The sequence below is a fragment of the Podarcis erhardii genome (genome assembly GCF_964252035.2).
Source record: "Podarcis erhardii genome assembly, chromosome: 18".
Classification (NCBI taxonomy): Eukaryota; Metazoa; Chordata; class Lepidosauria; order Squamata; family Lacertidae; genus Podarcis; species Podarcis erhardii.
Genome location: NC_138516.1, coordinates 2,282,631 through 2,303,702, shown reverse-complemented (window position 1 = coordinate 2,303,702; position 21,072 = coordinate 2,282,631). Strand labels below are relative to the sequence as shown.

The window sequence follows — 21,072 nt, the reverse complement described above, 5'->3', positions numbered from 1 at the left end:
TTATTGGGTATGTCGAGGGACAGAGAGAGAGAGAGAAGTCAAGCCCCGCCCACTCTCGTGGTTGGCCCCGCCCACCCCTGGGGACCCGCCTGCCTACTTTTTTTTTTTAAATTTGGGGGAATAAGACGAGAAGCCCCGCCCACTCTCGTGGTTGGTCCCGCCCCCCGCCCGTGCATTGTCGTGCGTTCGCGCTTTCTCTCCCTCATCCGCCCGCGCGTGCGTCCTCGCCTTCCCTGCGCGCGCTCCCGCCCGCCCGCCCGCGACCTTATCCCACTACCAACGATTAGTAGCGAAACAACCTATGGAAATAACATTGGTTGGCATCTCCCGCCCGCCTGCTTTCCCTTGGCGCCCCTGTTAGCTTGGCCGCCCTTGCCCTCCTCCGCGGCCCCTCCCTTCCCTGACGCCGCCGGGCGTGCGAGGGAGGGGGGGGCGCGAGCGGCCCAAAATGGCGGCCGCGTCGCTCTTGGTGCGGCTGACGAGGCGCCCGGCCCGGCGCGAGCGACGACAATAGAGAGCAGGGGAAGGAGCGGCCTCCTCGCTCGCCCTCCCTCCCGCCCCCTCCTTCCTCGCCTCTCGCTGGTGCTCCTCCTCAGCCGCCGCCGCCGCCGCCGCCGGGCTAGCATGGTGCGGGTCCGCCGCCGCTGGGCCCCCTCCGCCGCCCCGACCTGACCTCGCCTGCTCCCTCGCCTGGTCCCTTCGGCCGCCAACATGGGCGAGAGGCTGGAGCTGCGGCTCAAGTCGCCCGTGGGGGCCGAGCCGGCCGTCTACCCGTGGCCCCTGCCCGTCTACGTGAGTGGTGGGGGAGGCGGGAGGCCCAGGGAGGGGAGCCCCCCCTCGCGAAATAGAGGGGGGCAGGAGTGGGGGGGGCCCTGTCTTCTCTCCTGCATTTTTAGGGGGGGGATTCGAGCGGCTGTTGGGTCACCTGGGGGGTTATAGGAGGCTTTTGGTTGTGTGTGGGGGGGTTGGTGGGGGGAAGGTTGCTAGTTGTGGGGAGGGGTATTTGGGGGGGTTGCCATTTGGGGGGGTCTGTTGGGGTGGGGGATTTGATGGGCTGCTGTGTCACCTGAGTTTTTCTGCTTTTCTTTTGAGAGGTTGCTGGGAGGGGTACGGGGGGGGGGTTGCCATATGAGGTATTTGGGGATTTGAGTGCTTTTGGGGGGCAGTTGTGCTGATGGGGTGGGATTGCTCTATGTAGGGAGAGATTTTGGGGGAGTTGTCATCTGGGGGGATATGTAAGTGCAGGGGGGATGCCATAGGGGGGAGTTGGGGAGAGGGATTTTGAGGGGTTGTTAGATGTGGGGAGGAGCATATGGGGTATTTGGGGGGATGTGTAAGTTTTTTGGGGGGTGACATATGGGGGAGTTGGGGAGACGGATTTTGAGGGGTTGTTATATTGGGAAGGGGGATGTATAAGGTTCAGGGGTTACCGTAGGGGGGGTTGGGGGATGCAGTGTCAGTTTGCAGGATTATGTGGGGACGAGTTGGGGAGGGAGATGCAGGGTGGTCGCTATATTGGGAGTTCGGGAGATTTTGGGGGCTGCTGTGGTATTGGGGTTATTATTTGGGGGGACCTGGAGAGTGCAGCTTAGTTGGTTATAAGGAGGAAACAGGCTTCATAGAGGGTTATTCTATAGGGGTGGTTTCTGTATCCTCTCTGGGGGCTACAATTGGGGCTGTTTTGTGGTAATAAATGGGTGTCTAGGGGTACCCCATTAGGGGGGGAATCATATGTTGTGGAATAATTTGCTGCCTCTGTGGCTAGGGGCGTAGGGAGCAATTGGAAGTGTTAAGCGGCCGGGGGGGGGGGGGGAGGAGAAGGAATGTGACAAAATTATATGTCAGGAACTCCACTGTGCAAAAAATGGGGGGTGGGGGGGCTATGTGAATGGGGAGCACTTTGCCACTTGAGTGGGTTGCATTGGAAGGGGGCTGTTATATGGGGGAAGTTTGGCTGCTTGGAAATGGAACTTCATGGGGGGAACTTCTATGGGTGAATTTGGGTTGAGTTATTACACAATGGGGCTATCCAGAAACTGTGTGTGTTAAGTCGGGGGGGGGGGCCTTCCTGCCAGGGCAGGTATTATGTTGGGGGGGGGACGGATGTGGGATGCAACTGGATGTTTCTTAGTGAGGAAACAGAGAATGTTATGCAAAGGGCAAGGAGGTTATACATGCAGTGTTTTTCTCTGAAGGTCGCCCTTCACACCAAACGCTTCACACTCTTTATACAGACATGTGCATTAGAAATTGGTTCAGCTCCCCAGTGCTACTCATCCACATGATGTCTCACTTGGACTGCATCAGCTCCTTACTCCTGCAGAACTCTGGTCTCGCTCAGCATGTTCCCATGTTAAAATTTGACCCCCCCCTCTTAATGCCAGGTGGAGTGGTGAACTGTTTGCACCCCGAGGGCCATGTTACCTTCCCGGTAATCTGCCGAGGGCCACATACCAGGGGTAGGTGGGGGGGGCAGAGGTGGAAGTAAGAGGAGCAATGGATGCAAATTTTGCCTTTTGTGCAGCACATGAGGCCCACTCACTTCCACACAAGCACCTTCTCTAATATTTAAACTTTCCTGTCCTCAAAACTTTTTCCTGGAGATGATCCTGATGTGAAATTAAGCCAGTCAGAGGTGTCTCCAGAATATGTTCTTTGCCATATTTGTCCTTTATCCTTGAGTGCTTTCCTCTGTTCTGTGTGCTTTTATGTCTTCCCCCAGGGTTTTGATCTTGACTTTTCCCCCTTCAGAAATCATCCACAAGGAAACCTCTTCCATTTGAATCTCCTGCGCGGAACAGCTCACCCCCCCCCCCTTTTCTACATCTCAGCTCCTGACAAACTGATCTCTACTTCCTTGTACCCACTGGCTGCCATCCCTTCCCCTTTCGCTCCTTGCAAGGCTCTTCCGGGCTTGCCTTCCACACACAGCTTGGTACATCTTCCTGTGCGTGCTCCTTGCTTCCTGACTTGCTTGCAGTTTGCCAGGGACATCTATCTTAGATGGCTTTTAAGTGGAAAATTAGGCAAACGCATCTTGGCTGCTAGTCATTATGCTTACTATGGACTGACTCTGTAAACATGTGAGGGTTTCATATCTCTGCACTCCAGTTGTAAGTATTTGTGGCCTCCTTTGCTTGAGGCAGCATTGCCTGCTAGACCTGCCTTTCATTTGTATAGCTGTGGTGTTTGTGTGTGTTGCAATTGGCTTCAGTGTTTCTGTTAAGTTTGTAAGTTTGAGTCATTTGAGTAAAGTTGCTGATAAAGACGTAATACACCAGGGCTGGGGAACCTTGAGATGTCCCCCACCCCACCCCCTGGTAAAATGTACATTCATTGTCCCAACTGCTTTTATCTCTGCCCACCAGTGGCAGCAGGAGGAGGGATGACTTGAGCAGTTGCCCAAAAGATAAAGAGATCCTTCAGCTGCCGCCACATCTAGTGTAAATATAAAACTCCTCCCTGCCCTTTATCATCTTTGATAAGATATTTTTGTATGTGTAAATTGTTTGGAAACTTCCCCCTTGCTTCTCATTAATCCCTCCCGTTTGCGGTCAAATGCTATCCTGGTGTGGTGTGTTCATTACTCAGTGTAACCAAAGCATTTATTATTATTATTATTATTATTATTATTATTATTATTATTATTATTATTATTATTATTATTTTGCACCCAGTAATCTCCTTGCTTTAACCTCCCAAATCCTCAGTTGACCCACTGAATGCAACTGTCACTGGCCTTGCTCTCTCTGTCCTGACCCCATTGCTCAGGACACAGAGCTGTTGCCTGCTTGGTCCTTTGCCAACCTTTCCTGTTCAGCTCTCCCCACCCTATCTTGCTCCCCCACATACACACTCTTTTGAGTCCCAAGACATTCTTTGCGTCCCAGGCCAGCCATTTCAAAGTAATCCTACTTTTCCTGTTTGTGGATGACTCACCCACTTGCAGATACTCCTCTAGGTCCACACCCCAAACATCTAGTTCTTGCCTCCTGTTCCTCCCTTTGACACTTCCACACCTCGCAGTCCTTTGCCTGCTGTAATGTGTGTGCTCTTGGAGAGGCATATTTCATCTGTTTCCCAAGAGCATTAAATTATTACGGGATAATTAAGGGTTTCCTCTTCCAGACTTCTTCTTCTTCTTCCAAACCCAAATCCAGTGTTGCATACCTCCTTTCCCCCAACATTTGGACTCAGTCACTCATTTTGGATAAGCTGCTGCGAGGAACAATTAATACTCTGTGGCTGCATGGATTGTGCAAAACTGATATAAAGGATTAGGTTCCTTTTTTGTTTCTTCAGCGCTAGGTAACAGGGCCCTGCTGTTTTAGGGAGGTGATAAAGTACAGAAAAACAAATTAATAGAATTAATTAGCTATGGAGTGGCTTTGGGTTGAGAGATGAATAATAGAATTGTAGAGTTGGAAAGGGATCACAAGGGTCATCTAGTCCAACCCCCTGCAATGCAGGAACCTTTTTGCCCAATGAGGGGCTCAAACCCACAACCCTGAGATTAAGAGTCTCCTGCTCTACTGACTGGGCTATCCCACAGGATACATGGAAATGCTTGTAACTTTCTCATGATGTTGGTGTTGTTGTTGAATAAAAAGCAACCCTAAGGTCATTTTCTACCTGTGGGTTTTCCCCTGGTTGGAAGAAGATGTGCAGTGGAGACAAAGGGCGAAACGAGGGACGCCGACTTAAGTAAAGAATGTTCTTCAGTTCCTGTTCCTTCATGGAAGAGACATGCCTGCAAATTTCTCCCCGCTGTGATCCATGTTTGGTTATTTTGGAGCCCGCTGGCGATGACGCCTCATTTCATTTTTGCAATGGTGTGTCTGTGTAGCATTCTAAATATCTCATGAATGTGGCTGCCCCCTCCCTCCCTCTTATGAATAATAGTGTTTGGGGCGGATCTAATCCCAGAGAAATAACATTTTTGGAAGTATAATATGGTGGGCGTGAAAGATAGAACCGCTTCTCAAAAGGCTGCTGTGCTCAGCATCTCAGCTGGGTCAGAGGACTTGCATTCTCTTGCCAGAGAATGGGCCTCTTCTTCTTCTTCTTCCTCTTCCTCCTCCTCCTCCTCCTCCTCCTCTTCCTCCTCCTCCTCCTATCTGGCACGGAGCTTATTTGAGTACCGTATTTCTGTGGCCTATGGCATTTCCGTCAGTTGTGTTTCCATGCCTTTCAGCGGTTAAAATGAGGCAGGGTCCCCAAAGCCTTGTGGAGACCCCAGTGGCTGTAAGAGATCTGCCTTCACAGGTCAGCTGTTAAGTGTGCAAGTGTGCAAGGAATGACAGTTTGTTTGTTTTTAAGGAGAGAAGGGCAAGCCCCGCTGCACGCTGATGTTAGCCTTGGCTTTCTGTCATCTTGGTGCTGTGGATACTCCGGTTTCCAAAACATCCTGCCCGTTTAGGAGGGCGCGCTATTTTTGATCGTCTTGTTAGGCTGTTCCCAGGGAGCAGTGCATGGTGGTTAATGTGCCCTTTCCTGTTTGGGCAGCTTTGTGTGTTCGTGTGTGTTCCTAACGCTTTCACAGAAATCGAAAGTGCAGTTGCCTCTCTGCTTAGTTTCTTTCCATCACTGGGTTATTTTCAAGCTTGGTTTGCACAGAGTAATAAATCTCATTTCAGAAGACCATCTCAGTTTGTTGACATTCCGACCCGATGCATTTTTTAAAATTGAAACTTTTATTTTAGAGCAAAATCTGGCTGGGGGTGGAATTAAGAATCTGTAAAGCTCTTTTTGTTTAACATTTTTTTTTTAAAGTGTGTGTAAGTCCCCTAGAACAGGCACCCCCAAACTCGGCCTTCCAGCTGTTTTGAGACTACAACTCCCATCATCCCTAGCTAACAGGACCAGTGGTCAGGGATGATGGGAATTGTAGTCCCAAAACAGCTGGAGGGCCAAGTTTGGGGGTGCCTGCCCTAGAAAAATTATATAGAATAAATTTTGGGTTGTGTGCAGTTAATCAGACTAGGCGCATTGGAATTAATAGGTCTAAGTTAATCATGCCCATTAATTTCAATGGGCTTTCTCTGAGTATGACTAATATTGGAAACAACATTCTATTAATAATATTTTTAATTAATGTCTAGAATAAATATTATTACTGAGTATGATACTGAGTTGTAGTACCCAATGACTCCAAGTAGATACCTGAAATAAATGGGCATGCCTAACTTAGGCCCATAAATTCCATTGCGTCTGCTCCGAGTATAACTTAATTGGAGACACCCCAATTGAAACATCCAGAACAAAGTGAAATTATGGTACGCCCTGAAAATCCACATCAAACAAACCACAGCATCTAGTGTGTATATTTCCCGTCGCCTGGAAGAGTCTCCCAGGGCATGCAGGAATCAGATCCTGCAAGTCTGGGGGGGGGGGAAACCTTCGTAGTCGGTCCCCCCAACCCTGCATGCAATTGGGTTGGCTGCCAGTCCAAACCTTACCAGGAAATGGCCTGACCGCGACAATTTCGGTAGTCCCCGTCAGCACCACCACCCCGCACCTCAGACCACCCCGCTTTCTGCATCTGTGCCAAATCTAAAGCCCTGCAGTATGCATAGGTGACCTTTTGAGACAGCCCCAGGTTTCCATGGTGCCCGTCGGGTCCTGTTAAGGTGATCCCAGTATGGACCTCAAAGCACTGTCCTTGGGTTCTCCATCTCACCTTTGCAACCTCCTCCATTGGTTCGAGTAGAGAGATGGGTGGGTAGTAAACAAGCCGTCTCCCTGTGCTGCCTCTGTGGCCTCCAGCACCAGATTCAAGTCCCAAAGTGGAAGTGTTACCTGGTGGGGGCAACAGGACCATAGGGAGCCCCTCCCCTGCATCCCAACCTCTTCTGCGCCAAGTACTCAGGCAAACAGAGCTGAGTCAGACTCGCTCTGCCCAGCTCACCCACTCAGGTTTCAGTCATGCCGGTTTGGCCCCCCTGTCGAGGTGTCAGTCAGACCAACCCTTGTTCCCCGGCCTCCGGAACCTGGCACTAGGAAGGCATTTTCCGCTTGACCTTGGTGGTGAACGCTGCTCCGTTAGACCTGCTTTCCACGGCTTGTTCCGTCCAGTCCCCTCTTAAAGCCCATTAACATATCCCGCGATGGTGTCTTCCACATATAAGTCATGCGTTGGGCGCATGTGTGCATAAGAAGTGCCTTCTGTCGCCCTGACCCGCAGCGTTTCCCCCGCTGTGCATCCGAAGCCGTTACCGAGATGAGGGACGTTGCAGGGATTCCACAAGGCTTTTTAGAAATCAATCCACTTTGGACGGCACTGTTAGCTAGCCTGCTGACATTGGGCTGTGTATATAGTCAGCTGTAAAAAATAGATAAAAATAAAATTCTCTCCTCCCCGGGCTTAGAAGCTTTCTGGCACCAAAGGAAAGAAGGGTGCCCTTGTGGTTTCAGAGCTGAGGTCTCTGACGTCAGCAGACTGTCTCTTAGTTTCACTGCTCTGTTTCCTTTGCTGGAGGTTCAAGTAGCAAGGTGGGAATTGGTTCTGTTTGAGTGAAGCAGAGCTTTTGGGATTGTGGTATGCAGATTCCAAATGAGTGCTGGATTTTCGGTCAGAGGAGACCTACTCAGCAATTGAGGGTGTGTGTGTGTGTGTGTGTGTTGGTAGAGTATGAGACGCTTAATCACAGGGTTGTGGGTTCGAGCCCCATTGCAGAGAACAAGATTCCTGCATTGCAGGGACCCTTGTGGTCCCTTTCAGCTCTACATTTATGATTCTAGGTACAGTGGTGCCTCGGGTTACATACGCTTCAGGTTACAGGCTCCGCTAACCCAGAAATAGTGCTTCAGGTTAAGAACTTTGCTTCAGGATGAGAACAGAAATCGTGCTCCGGTGGTGTGGCGGCAGCAGGAGGCCCCATTAGCTAAAGTGGTGCTTCAGGTTAAGAACAGTTTCAGGTTAAGAACGGACCTCCAGAACGAATTAAGTACTTAACCCGAGGTACCACTGTATTTGGGTGTTCTCAGTGGGGGTCTTTAAATAAACCAGACATTATTTTTATTTATTGCATTTATTTGGGTTTCAACTTTTTCTCCCAAGTTGCTCAAGGGGGGGAAGGTGTACATTGGTGTTCTTCAACTGTGGGCCCCATGATGTTGTAGGACTGCATTTCCCATCACCCACTTCTAGCTTAGCCAGTAGTCAAGGATGATGGGATTTGTAGTCCTACAAAACCCAAGGAACTAAGGTTGAGTAACATCACTGTACACGGTTTTCTTCACCTCCCTACAACCCCCACAGCGACCCTATAAGGTACCTTAGGCTGAGAGACACAGTGACTGGCCCCCAAGGTCTCCCAGTAACCCTTGTGGCTGATTGAGAGATTTGAACCCTGATCTCTGCCAGGTCCTAGTCTGGCACTCTGACCACCACATCACAGGGGTGGCTCTTTCAGCCCTGCTTTACTCAGCAGCTCTTAAACAGAGAGAATCAGTCCTTGAACTTTGTCCCTGATATGTTTGCGTTCTGCCAGAAAGTTATCATTAGGGGTGTGTGTGCATGTGCATGCTAGAATTTATCAAATGCAGACATGGGGAAGAGGGGTCATACGTTCTGCAAGGCACACTCGGTTCCCCTTTCCAAGGCTACCCAACCAGAATACACTGAAGAAGAAGAAAAAGCAAATACTGGATATACAAAATAAGGTTATGCATGCTCAGCCTATTTGCGTAATTTACTGGGGTTGCAGCATTTCATCTTCCCCCCAATACAGAAGTTGTGGTTTTCAACGTAACACACCTTGCGTTCAGCTTGCTCTAATGTTTAACATTGGCCTTAGCTATATAACTGCGGTGAAATTTCAAATACGGAAACAGCAGCGTGCCACAACAGTGTAATTTTGCTTGTAAAGTGTTCATCTGCCCACCTTAGTTAAAGAAGCTCAGCCACTCCTACAAGCAGAGTTTGGGGGATACTTTATCGCACCTTTCAAGGCTCTTAGTCCATTCATCCATGAATGCCTTTTGTCGGCGGCCCCCACCTTGTTGCTGAAATTAGGCCTGAAAAGGGGTGCCTGTTGCAGCTGATAGCTTCCCCTTCCCACAAGCCATCGTTCGAAATTTGCCAGGCGCATTTTGCTCCTGGTTATCAGCCAGGGACGCGGGTGGCGCTGTGGGTTAAACCACAGAGCCTAGGACTTGCCAATCAGAAGGTCGACGGTTCGAATCCCCGCGATGGGGTGAGCTCCCGTTGCTCGGTCCCTGCTCCTGCCAACCTAGCAGTTCGAAAGCACGGCCAAGTGCAAGTAGATCAATATGTACCGCTCCGGCGGGAAGGTAAACGGCGTTTCCGTGCGCTGCTCTGGTTCGCCAGAAGCGGCTTAGTCATGCTGGCCACATGACCCGGAAGCTGTACACCGGCTCCCTCGGCCAATAAAGCAACATGAGCAACCCCAGAGTCGGCCACGACTGGACCTAATGGTCAGGGGTCCCTTTACCTTTACCTGTCAGCCACTTGCGACCAAGTGAATATGCCAGGATGGCGCCTGAGGTTTCCCCCATCTGGGGATCATTGGACCTGAACTGTTTTGGAATTTAAATTAAAAGCATTTGCAGATGATTTAGTAATCACAGTAGAAGAGCCAATGGACATCTCTCCCGATACTCCCAATACTTTTAGAGAAAATTCAGGAATTTGGGCGGGTGGCTGGATTTAAGATACCGTAAATAAAGGAAAAACTAAGATGATAGTTAAAAATATGACTGAGTTGGAAAAAAGAGAGTTAGGAGTAATGACAAACATGGAGATTTATAAGAAAGTCAAATATCTAGGAATTTGGCTTACAAATAAAAAGCTGAATTTATATAAAGGTAATTATGAGAAAGTTTGTACTGAGATAAAAAAGAACTTGGAAGTTTGGAATAGAATGAACCTTTCCCTTTTAGGTAGCAGCAATAAAGATGAATGGCTTGCCAAAGATGTTGTATTTATTTCAATCAATCCTGATAATAGGCAGTGTTATATGCCCAAGAAGGTACAAAAATATATATCAAAATTTGTCTGGAGTTTTCATTTGTTTTTAGTTCCCCCACTGCCCTGCTCAGAGTTGGGAAGAATATTCCTATGTTATGAATGGTCTGAGTCACCATTACGAAAAAGAGGTCGGAATAGGTCAATAGATATGTGGACTGTCCTGGGATTGAGTGACTTTTCTTCTTTAAGTTCTCAAAGTTATTAACCTGGCTCAAGGTTGTCCTCTGAACTAGCCAGATGTTTAACTGAGAATCCATCACAGTCAGTCCATCATTTGGAAAATAAGACTTTAGAGCCATCTTGCCCCCAAAGGGCAACTAGGCATTATGTTTTGGCACCTAGCTTATATATCTGAGTTTCTAACACAGTTTGGCTTCCAACTCCTCACCCCCAGCCTGAGATTTTCCTCCAGGTTGAATGGTATAGAGATGGGCTCTCTGGCCTGAATAGCTCATTGGCGAGAGTTACTTGTCATGGCTGGGGCCTGTTTAAAATTGAAACATGTCTGCGTGTTTGTACGTCTATACCCTGTGTACTTTGGGATGATAAATCTGGAACTCCTCCATTCACAGCTGGATTTGCATAATTGCTCAGCTGCTGCCGGTGTCACGATGTTCAGAGCTCGGAGGGTGACGTGAAAGCATGTATCCCCCCCCCCGCTTCATATTGCTAATTAAGGCATTGGGAGGACAGAGCCTTTGGTGTTCTAGATGCCCCCTCCCACTGGCTTTCATGTAACACTGAACGGTGTGACTCCCTCTTCTCCCCGCCTCCCTATTTCCTGAAAGGGAACATGAAGGGTTTTTTTCCCCTCTCTCTAATGAATCAACAGTGCGTAGTTCTTCTTATCTGGGTAAGATGAATCGTGCAGAGTTTGAATAATCCTCCCTAATTTCCCCACCCCCTCAATGACTCAGAAAGTGGTTTTTCTGAAGCTGACCCCCCCTCCCCACCCTTTGCATTTGTGGCTACAGCCCTTATAACAGCTGTAGTTTTTCGTTATTTTCAGCTTGCTAGGAGTCCTCGACGACTTCACTTTGCAAACACTCTCATTGCTCCCTCCTTACATACACACACTCACACGCAGCAAAGGTGAGCTAGGAAACAGGAACGTAAACTCCTAGAGATCAAAAGAGCTTTTTTGGAACAGGGAGGTCTTCATAATCATTTGAGCGGAAGGTCAGTTTTAAGCGGCATCCAAGATCTGCTGTGGTCCTCAAGAGCAGAATTGGTTCTGGAGGATGGATGTGGCTTAGGACCGCAGGAAGTTGTCTCACACTGAGTCACAGACCGTTCCTCCTCCTTGCTCACTGCTGTCTACACTGACCAGCAATGGCTCTACGGCAGGGGTGCCCAAACTTTTTTCAATGAGGGTCAGATTTGATGAAGTGAACATGCATGAGGGCGGACCAAAGTTATTGACCTTTCTTTAGCATTGAAGTTCTTATCTCAGCCCTACCTGGAGATGCTGCAGATGAAAAGCCTCAGATCTTCTGCATTCCAAGCAAGTGCTCTCCCACTGAGCTGTGGCTTTTCCCATCTTAGAATTGCCAGAAATGTGCCCATGTGCTTCTCTCCCTCCCAGCCCCGTAAAATCCACTTGCCCTGGACTGATGCTGCATGAGGACAACAACTTCTCTGGCTCAGCAGATGTTGGGCGTCAGCCTTCCCCAAACCCGCATTCTCCAGGTGCTTTGAACTACAACCAGTGTTAGAAACTCAGACGCACAGTATATTCCAGGCATATCCTACTCCCAGTATAAAAAAATCTGGCAGTGATCTACCCATTGTCATTGGAGGGGGGAGGAACGTGTGTGGGGTGGGTGGGTGGATTGCCCAGAGTTGTTGAGCCTTTTTAGGAGAGCATTGCACAGGATCAGCTGGGGATCTACCGGTAGATCACAATCTACTGGTTGGACGTCCCTGCTATAGTCCAATTGCCAAATGGCACCTTAAACCTTGGGTTGCGGTCGCTGTGACGATATGTCTAGTTGTCACTCTACCCATCTGAAAAGCGATGCTGCTTTTGAAGCCTAAGGATCAAAATTGTTGCAAAATAAACAAAACAATTGCTAACATACCATTTGTGTGTGTGTGTGTGTGTGTGTGTGTGTGTGTGTTTTATACTTTAGCAGAGCAGTTTGTAAAAGTCTTGAATGACCTGTGAATTGAACTGGAACCGAATTAGTTCCTTTTCAGGGGCAGGGGAGGAGCTGAGTCAAATTCCTTTTTTGAAATGAGTGTTGCAAGTTTGGTGTGTTGCTTTTTGGGTGGGTGTTCCTCCCCTCCAGGCAAGTGAGTGAGCAGCCTTGCTTCTTAACATTTTCATTAAAGGTTAACCACAGAGATGAGTAAGGCCCAGTGTTAATGACACCCTTCCATGTAAAACCCCACAAGAGAGAGCGAGAGCGTGGGCAGGCGTCCCAGTTGCCCTGAGTTAGTCACTCAGTGGCTCATGGTCGGCCTGGAATCAGGGGGCCGTGAGGGGGAGAGCCGACTAACTCACTTTTTAATTCCGCCTTTAGATGTTTCTTAAAACTCCTGCCTGCCTAACCGTGGTTATCACCCAGATCTTGCCGGTTTGATGTCAGTCTGTATCTGCCCTGGCCTCTGGCGGTGTTCCCAGGCACTACTGGTTTTTTACATTTGGAAAGAAGAAAAGGCCTTGGCCTACTCCAGGGGTCAGCAAGGTTTAGGGTTCACTCCATTGGAGATTGCTCCATGGGCTGGATCGTGCGCGCACCTGCAATTTCCGGCATCTGCGCCTGCACAGGCGCAATTTCTGGTGCCTGCGCAGACGTGATTTTTGGCACCGCAGAAGTGAGTTGCTGCACTGCACTGGTTTAGCTCAGCGTGTGGGGACTCGCTGAGTGGGCGGCTCATTTCGGGGGCGGCTTGTGGGCCGGTTAAACGACCCCCGTGGGCTGCTTTGGCCCATGGGCCTTAGGTTGCTGACCCCTGGCCTACTCAGTCCCAGGGGATCCTGCCTAACTCTACATTAAGTTCACCTGCAGACATCCTGCTCTGGGAGATTGTATGTTCAGAAGGAGGGGGGTGGCAACTACTCGAGACCGGGGGATGGGGTGCCTCTTTGGTTGTGGGGCACCCAGGCAGTGTTATAAACTCAGATATATAATAAGCTAAGCGCCAAATGGCTCCTTGAACCAGGGTTACACTCGCCAAAACGGAATGTCTTGTTGCCCCTTTTGGGCAAGACGGCTGTAAAGTCTTAATTTCTATATGATGGGCTGAGACTGATTGATTCTCAGTTAAACATCTGGCTAATTCAGAGGACAACCTTGAGCTCGCTTAATAGCTTTGAGAACTTAAAAGAGAAGTCAACTTGATCCAGTGATAGTCCGCATATATATCGGCCTATTCCAATCTTTTTTTCTTAATGGTGACACAGACCATTCATAACATTGGGGTATTCTTCACAGCTGCGAGCAGGGCAGTGGGTTGGGGTAAGTGAAGAAACAATAATTCACTATCTCGTTGTTTACCACTCCTGCTCAGGCTGCACAGAAAAAGCATTTTGGCTCCAGAAATTCATTACGATTTTGCAGATAATATATAACTGACAGAATTTTACAGGAGGGAGCCTTAGTGTGTGAAAACACTTCAGATCCTAGGATCCCCAGATGGGGGAGAGGCCGCATCCATCCTGGTTCCCAGGCATCTTCGCTTGGTCACGAGTGACCGATAGCCAGGTGCAAATTTCAGACACTGCCAGGCACTATTGGTTTTTGACTGTTCGTAAGAAGAAAAGGCATTTGCCTACTCAGTCCCGGGGATCCTGCCTGAATATAAATTAAGTTCACCTGCAGGCACCCTGCCCTGGGTGATTCTGCTTTCAGGTGGGAGATGAGTGGCTGGCAACTCAAGACTGTGGATTGGGGTGGCTTTTTGTTTGTGGACACCCAGGCCTTGGAACACCTTCCCCAGTGAATATTGAAAGGTGATCAGTGGGAGACAACTGTTCCTCCCGCCTGCTGGGAGAGGGAAGAGGGTAGAGAAGGTGTGTGTGAATGTGTGTGTACACCTGAAGGAGCATCTCTGCTTGCATTGTTCAACCCAGAAACTGAGGTCCAGCACTGAGGGCCTTGTGGCGGTTCCCTCCCTGTGAGAAGTGAGGATACAGGGAACCAGGCAGAGGGCCTTCTCGGTGGTGGCGCCTGCCCTGTAGAACACCCTCCCGTCAGATGTCAAGGAAATAAACATCTGAGTTTTAGAAGACATATGAAGGCAGTCCTGCATAGAGAAGTTTGCAATGTTTGATGTTTTACTGTGACGAATGTTTTTAATTTGTTGGAAGCTGTCCAGTGTGGTTTGGCCAACCCAGTCAGATGGGAGGCATATAAATAATAAATGGTTGTTGTTATGCATGTGTTTGTGAGAGAAAAGAGGGGCAGCCCTGCCCATGAATGGAGTGCAATTTCCCAGCTGATTAGCCCCGAGGCCCTTGACAAAGCGGAAAAAGGGACTCCACCCTGCCTTAAACTTTTTTTAAAAAATAAAAATATTAAAGATTTCTTAGTTTACAAAAGTCCGTGCATTGTCTCTTTTTTCAAGTTGTGTTTTCTACAGATCAGGTACATTTGTTGTGAGAAATTAGTGTTGCATGCACTATTAGGTTGGGAAGAAAAGGGGGGGGGAAAGGGTGAGGGGGGTGCATGGGGTCGTCTGCCTTTCACTTTTGACTCCTGGTTATTTAAGATGTGAAATGTATGATCTAGCTGTAAACTTGAACTGTTTCACTGTTGCTTGAGTTTTGTCATTACTATTATTTGTGTGTCTTTCGATAAATAAATACTGGGCTGTGTATTATGTCGTAAGCCACCTTGGAAACCCTGGAAGTCAGGAGATAAATATTTGGATAAATAAACGAGGTTTCCCCCTAGCGTACTGGTTAATCTGTAAGCCTGGTTTACAACCTCCTCCTTGGGCTCTAAGCCAGGAGGCGGCGGCTGCACTTGGCCAAACTGCAGAGTCTGCTTTGCAAGCAGAAATGTTTTGTGTGAATGGTCGCCACTCTTACTTTGTGTGGGTTTTACTTGGCGTGCAATTGTTGCGGCCTAGGCCTCCTTGCTTTTCACAGCCTTTTGTGCAATTCTCTCCTTCCCTACTTGTGTACTACGGTCATACCTTGGGTTACAGATGCTTCAGGTTGTGTTTTTTTGGGTTACGGACGCGCCGAAACCCAGAAGTACTGGAACCGGTTACTTCTGGGTTTCAGCGGTTGCACATGCGCAGAAGCACTAAATCATGCTTTGCGCATGTGCAGAAGCGCCGAATTGCAACCCACAGTGCTGCGGGTTGCGAATGCTGAGGATTGCGAACGTGCTTCCCGCACAGATCACGTTCGCAACCTCAGCGTCCACTGTACTGGGATAGCCAACAAAGTGCCCTCCAGCAGCAAAATGTTAGAAACTCAGCTATGTAAGATAGGGACCAAAGGGATCCTTAAACCAAGGCTGCAGTTGCCAAAACGGAATGCCTAGTTGCCATTTTTGGGCAAGGCGGCTCTAAGGACTTTTCAAATGATGGACTGACTGTGATTGATTATCTGGCTACTTCAGATGACAACCTTGAGCCAGGTTAAGAGCTTTGAGATCTTAAAGAAAAACAGTCCCTTGATCCAGGGATGGTCCACACATCTATTGGCCCATTCCGACCTCTTTTTCTTTATGCTGACTGCTCCTGCTCAGGCTGCACAGAGAAAGCATTTCAGTTCCTGAAATTCATTCTGATAGTGCAGATTGATGGATTGAATTCTACAGGATGGAGTATTAGTGTGTGAAAACAGTCAGATCCGAAGGTCTCCAGGAATGCACCTTCAGATGGTGGAGACGTCAGGCGCCATCTCGGCACCCAGGCATCTTCACTTGGCATCTTTCAAACACCAATCTTCCCAGTGTTTGAAATCCAGGTGCGAAATGTGCCTGGCTAATTCCAAACACTGCAGTGACATCCAAAGGACCCACAGGTTCCTCATCTCTGCAAGAAGAAAGTTTTTGGAAATGGGTCCTCTTTGGGCACAGGGAAATTAGATAGCATAGAGCTAGCTTTTTAAAATAACAGCCGCAACACATGCATCTACTAGGAAACATTACTTTTGATCACTTCCCTGGCCCAGTTTTCATTTATCCGTATTTGCAAATAATGAGGGGTTTGTAGAAGCCAACGAGCCCTTGGTGATCCGCCAGCCAACGTGGGTGATCTCTCCTTCCAGACAGTTCCTGAAACCACCTTCTTTCTTTGTTGTTGTTTCAGGACAAACACCACGATGCTGCTCACGAAATCATTGAGACAATTCGGTAGGTGCTAAGCAGCAGCCGATCTGCATTGCAACCAGATATTTTCACCCCCTTCCTCTGCAGCCTGTGGAAACTGGGAAACCCATCTTCCAGTAGTGATAGTGACACTATTCTTGCTAGGATTTTCCTTTTTATATCCTTGCTCTGTAATCACAGCTTCCTGCAACATGGTGCATGTTTTACCCTGCATTAAAATGAAAACCCGGTTTTGCCTAAAACGCTGGAGGGTTGCCTTATAACCAGGTCAGGACCATACCGGGGTCCCCAGACCAGTATCATCCAGTGTGGGGCAAGTGCCTTTCATTCCCCAACTGGGAATAAGACTATGAGGCTATATCTGTCTTGAAAAGGGCACATGCTTTCGTAAATAGTCTGAATCAAAGCCACCATTGACAGCTTTGTCTAAGTAGGAGTACAGTATGTTGCATTGATTAGCTGGTCTGGAGAAGGGAGGTCACATGCCTGCTATTCCAAAGTGACAGGGAGCTGTCATGTTTCTGCGCAAGCTTAGTATGAAGGAATTGGTTCATTTCTTCTAAAGTCACATTTGCCTCCCCTAGAAAAGGATTGAAGGTGTTGGGCGGTCAAAGCGTTTTCTGCCCTTGAGCTTTGACCAGGGTTTCCCAACTTGAGTCCTCCAGGTGATTTTGGACTACAGTTTCCATCATCCCTGACCACTGGTCCTGCTGGCTAGGGATGATGGGAGTTGTTTTCCGAAAACAGCTGGAGACAAAGTTTGGGAAACCCTGGCTTTGACCCTTCCTTTAAAAACCAAGTGAGATCCTACTCATAAATCTCAGTAAAAGGTTTGGTTTAAACAAGAATCTAGCATGCTGTCTTCCACTGAGCCAGACCACTGTTCCATCTCACACCTTGGGAGAGGGACCAGTCATACCTGTTCTTTATAAACCACATCATGCATAGATGGGGATGCGGGTGGTGTTATGTTCTAAACCACTGACCCTCTTGGACTTGCCAATTGTAAGGTCAGCAGTTCGAATCCACGCCGTGGGGTGAGATCCCGTTGCTTTGTCCCAGCTCCTGCCAACCTAGCATTTCAAAAGCATACCAGTACAAGTAGATAAATAGGTCCCGCTGCAGCGGGAAGGTAAACGGTGTTTCTGTGCACTCCGGCACTCGTCACGGTGTTCCCTGTGCCAGAAGCAGTTTAGTCATGCTGGCCACAAGACCCGAAAAAGCTGTCTGTGGACAAACTCTGACTCAACAGAGATGAGCACCACACCCCATAGTTGAATTCAACTGGACTTCACCGTCCAGGGTTCCTTTACCTTTTATCTGCATAGATGGCAGTATACTTTATTATTATTTATCAAATTTATATACCGCCCCAAACCTGCAGGTCTCAGGGTGGTTCACAGGGTAAAATCAGAATATAAAACCACAAAATACACAATCAGACGGGACAAACCTAACAGTAGTAGCCACCTTTGGCCTTTTGGGCTGCCAGTGAGCCCCTAACCATTTATGGCTTGAGACCAGGCTGTCTTAAAGATATTAAAAATGTCACGATGCAAACCTTCCCTGGGGTGCTAAGATATTCAGGTGTGCACCTCCACACTGTCCTTTGGAAGGATAATATCAAGATTTTCCTTTGGAAATGGAGGTGCAGGATATCCTGACCACAGGGTTGCTGTCAGGGCAAACTGGATTTGAACTGCTGGCTCTGTGTATGCTGTGATGTATTTTAATGATTCTTCTCAACCGGGTTTGTTGTTATTGCTTTGTGTGTTGGGATCCAAACTTGGGAGAAAGGCAGGATATAGAAACAAGCAAACGTGACAAAATTATCGGTGTGTTTGGGGCAGAGGTGGGCTTGCCAAAAGGAGGAGGAAATGATCTAGTGATTGGGGGGGGGGCGGCGGCGTTATTTTCATATTTATTTCACCTACACCCTCTTTTCCTTTCAGGTGGGTCTGCGAAGAAATTCCAGACCTGAAGCTTGCTATGGAAAACTATGTTTTAATTGATTATGATACTAAAAGGTAAGGATAAGAGTCTCCTTAGTTCTCACTACTTTCCTCCCCCATGGCTCCCCCTGGAAGTCATCGCTGGACTCACAGCGCCAGTCAGCCCCAACCAGCACGGCAAATAGGGGTGATGGGAACTGTCTTGGACAGCGTGGGGCTGGGCTGGATGACCTCTGGGGGTCCCTTCCAACTCCACAATTCTATGATTCAGTGGCTCTCTCTTCTATTTTAAACAAAACAAATTCCTTCCAGTAGCACCTTGAAGACCAACTAAGTCAGTTCTTGGTATGAGCTTTCGTGTGCATGCACACTTCTTCAGATACCAACCAGCACGGCAAATAGGGGTGATGGGAACTGTCTTGGACAGCGTGGGGCTGGGCTGGATGACCTCTGGGGGTCCCTTCCAACTCCACAATTCTATGATATCTGAAGAAGTGTGCATGCACACGAAAGCTCATACCAAGAACTGACTTAGTTGGTCTTTAAGGTGCTACTGGAAGGAATTTGTTTTGTTTTGACTATGGCAGACCAACACGGCTACCTATCTGTAACTCTTCTATTTTAAATCAGCTCCAAATTCTAAGGTGGTGATATGGGGGGCAGTGGGGGGTGGCAGTGCTGCTGTCCTGTCCCTTTTGTTGTAGATTCACTCTGGAAGTTGGAAGCTTCTTGCAAGGGGATTCTTCAGCTGTTCCATGTTTGAGAGAGCTTGATAAAGACAGCCTTTCTGATAAGGGCTCTGCCCTTCACCCCCCCTGCCCTTGCCTCTCCCCTGCCCTTTACTCCTTTGAATGGTTAATTTGTCCTGTTCACAAATGTAAACAAAAGGAGATTTTCCTGCTGCTTCCATGTCCTCCTTGCAAGGATGAGAAGGGAGGTGTCCTCCCCACCCCCGGGGTCTTTCCAAACAGGCCAGGGAGTGTCCTGGGTTATTCCCCCCCTCCCCACAAAGTGCTTGTGAAAATAGAGATGAAAAACTGCCTTGGGTGGAGGAACCCACCTGGGGTGGAGGGGGGACAGCCCTCTTGGCTTGTTGACTGCAGGAGTTGATGAAGAGGCTGAAATGGCTGAGCAGCCCTGATTTTTGCTCTCTCTCCCCCTCCCTCCCTTGATGTTTGAAATCTGATTATGCAATGGGGCACGTGACTTCCCGTGCTGCCCCTCCTTTCCCTATCTCCTGACCTGAGTTGATTCTTTAATCCTGGTTTAAAAAAAAGAAAGGAAAAAGAAGGGATTTTCAGACCAGCCAGGCAGCCCTGTTCAGCAAGTCTCTTTAGAGCCCAAGGCAGCAAGGCTCAGTATCGCTTGCACTGGCTGGCAGAGTTCTCCAGGGTTTCGGGGTCCCGTCCCTACGTGGAGGGGGTGGGGGCTGAACCTGAGACCTTCTGTGTGCAGAAGGAAATGCTCTGTTGCTCAGCTGCAGACCTTCCCCTTAAATTTCCCGCCCTCTGGACTCCAAATAGCCTCACACCCTTACTCAATTTAGCCTAGTATTGCCCACACTGACTGGCAGCAGCTCTCTAGGGTTGCAGGCGGGTTAAAGTATGTAAAGAGAGCAGGTGCTCTCCCATTGAGTTATAGCTCCCCCACCCCCGTTAAACAGGAAGCAAGATTCCAGTCCTCAACGTTCAGAAGGAAGGGCTGATTTAAAAAAGGGCATAATAATTCAAAGTGCTGGTTTTGACCTATAAGACCTTGAACGGCTCAGGACCGCAACACCCCAAGGATCGCCTCTCTGTGAACGTACCTGGACCCTGAGATCACCCTCCAAGACCCTTCCTTGTGTGCCTGTCCTGCGAAAGGTCTGGAGGGTGGCAACACGAGAACAGGGCCTTTTCTGCAGTGGCTCTCCGTTTATGGAACACTCTCCCAAGGGACGTTCACCTGGCGCCTTCATTACACACCTTTAGGCGCCAGGCAAAAACATTCCTTTTTAACCAGGCCTTTGGCTGTTTGACATCCAGTGCCCTTTTAAAATGTGTTGGGGAAGCGGGAGGATTATTGAGCTGTTCTTGTTTTTATGTTTATTACGTACTTTTGTGTTTTTGTATTGCCATTTCATCTTGTGAGCCGCCCCTGAGACCCAAAGATATAGGGCAGTATACTAATTCAATAAAGAAAACAAATAAGCAATAAAAATAATAAGATCTCTTGCACCAAGCCAGGCCACAGGTGCTGTCTGCAAAGACTGACATAGGCTCTCCAGGTTTTAGAGGTGGGGGGAGAGTCTTTCCTAGCCCTCCAAACCCCAACCCCAACCCCGGAAATGATGGGCAACTGGAGCTGTATAGCGCAAAGCATTTCAGTAAAAAATATTTCTAAACTCAGCTTGCAAACTTGTCTGGCTGGAACTCTGAAAGCGTTTGGGAGGCTGCAGTCCTGTTCCATATACTTAAAGGGAACTCTGTGGGACATACCGTATTTTTCGCTCTATTCGACGCACTGGACCATAAGGCGCACCTAGTTTTTAGGGGAGGAAAGCAAGAAATAAGAAAGCAACAAAGCCTCCTGAGTGAAGAGGGGGCCTCTGTAGGGCAGCGGGATGAAGGCAGCACTCCCTCTAGCTGTTCTGGCTTCTGGGGTAGCCCTCAAAGCCTCCGCAGGGCACCGGGGAGCCTTTATCCTGCTGCCCTGCGGAGGCTTCGCGGGCTACCCCAGAGCTGCTCAGGAGTGCGGGGCATCTGCGCGCAGCCGACCCGCTGCTCCCAGGGCTGGCGGGGGAAGCCCGGGTTCCCCCCGCCAGCCCCAAAGAGCAGCTCAGGAGCGTGTCACACTC

General features: G+C 48.8%; 1 protein-coding gene across 4 annotated transcripts in view; it reads left to right on the top strand.

The window, feature by feature from the left end:
* The first annotated feature begins 428 nt into the window (after nucleotides 1–428).
* Nucleotides 429–21,072, top strand: part of DOT1L (DOT1 like histone lysine methyltransferase) — a 73,925-nt gene continuing 53,281 nt past the window's right edge. For 2 of the 4 annotated variants that reach the window (XM_081845996.1, XM_081845995.1), the window contains exons 1-3: nucleotides 431–792; nucleotides 16,265–16,308; nucleotides 18,237–18,311. In XM_081845996.1, the coding sequence (XP_081702122.1) occupies nucleotides 712–792; nucleotides 16,265–16,308; nucleotides 18,237–18,311 (200 nt within the window). In that variant the 5' untranslated portion in view covers nucleotides 431–711. Of the gene's footprint in view, nucleotides 793–16,264; nucleotides 16,309–18,236; nucleotides 18,312–21,072 lie in introns of all 4 variants that reach the window. The other 2 variants (XM_081845997.1, XM_081845998.1) reach the window with 2 other exon arrangements.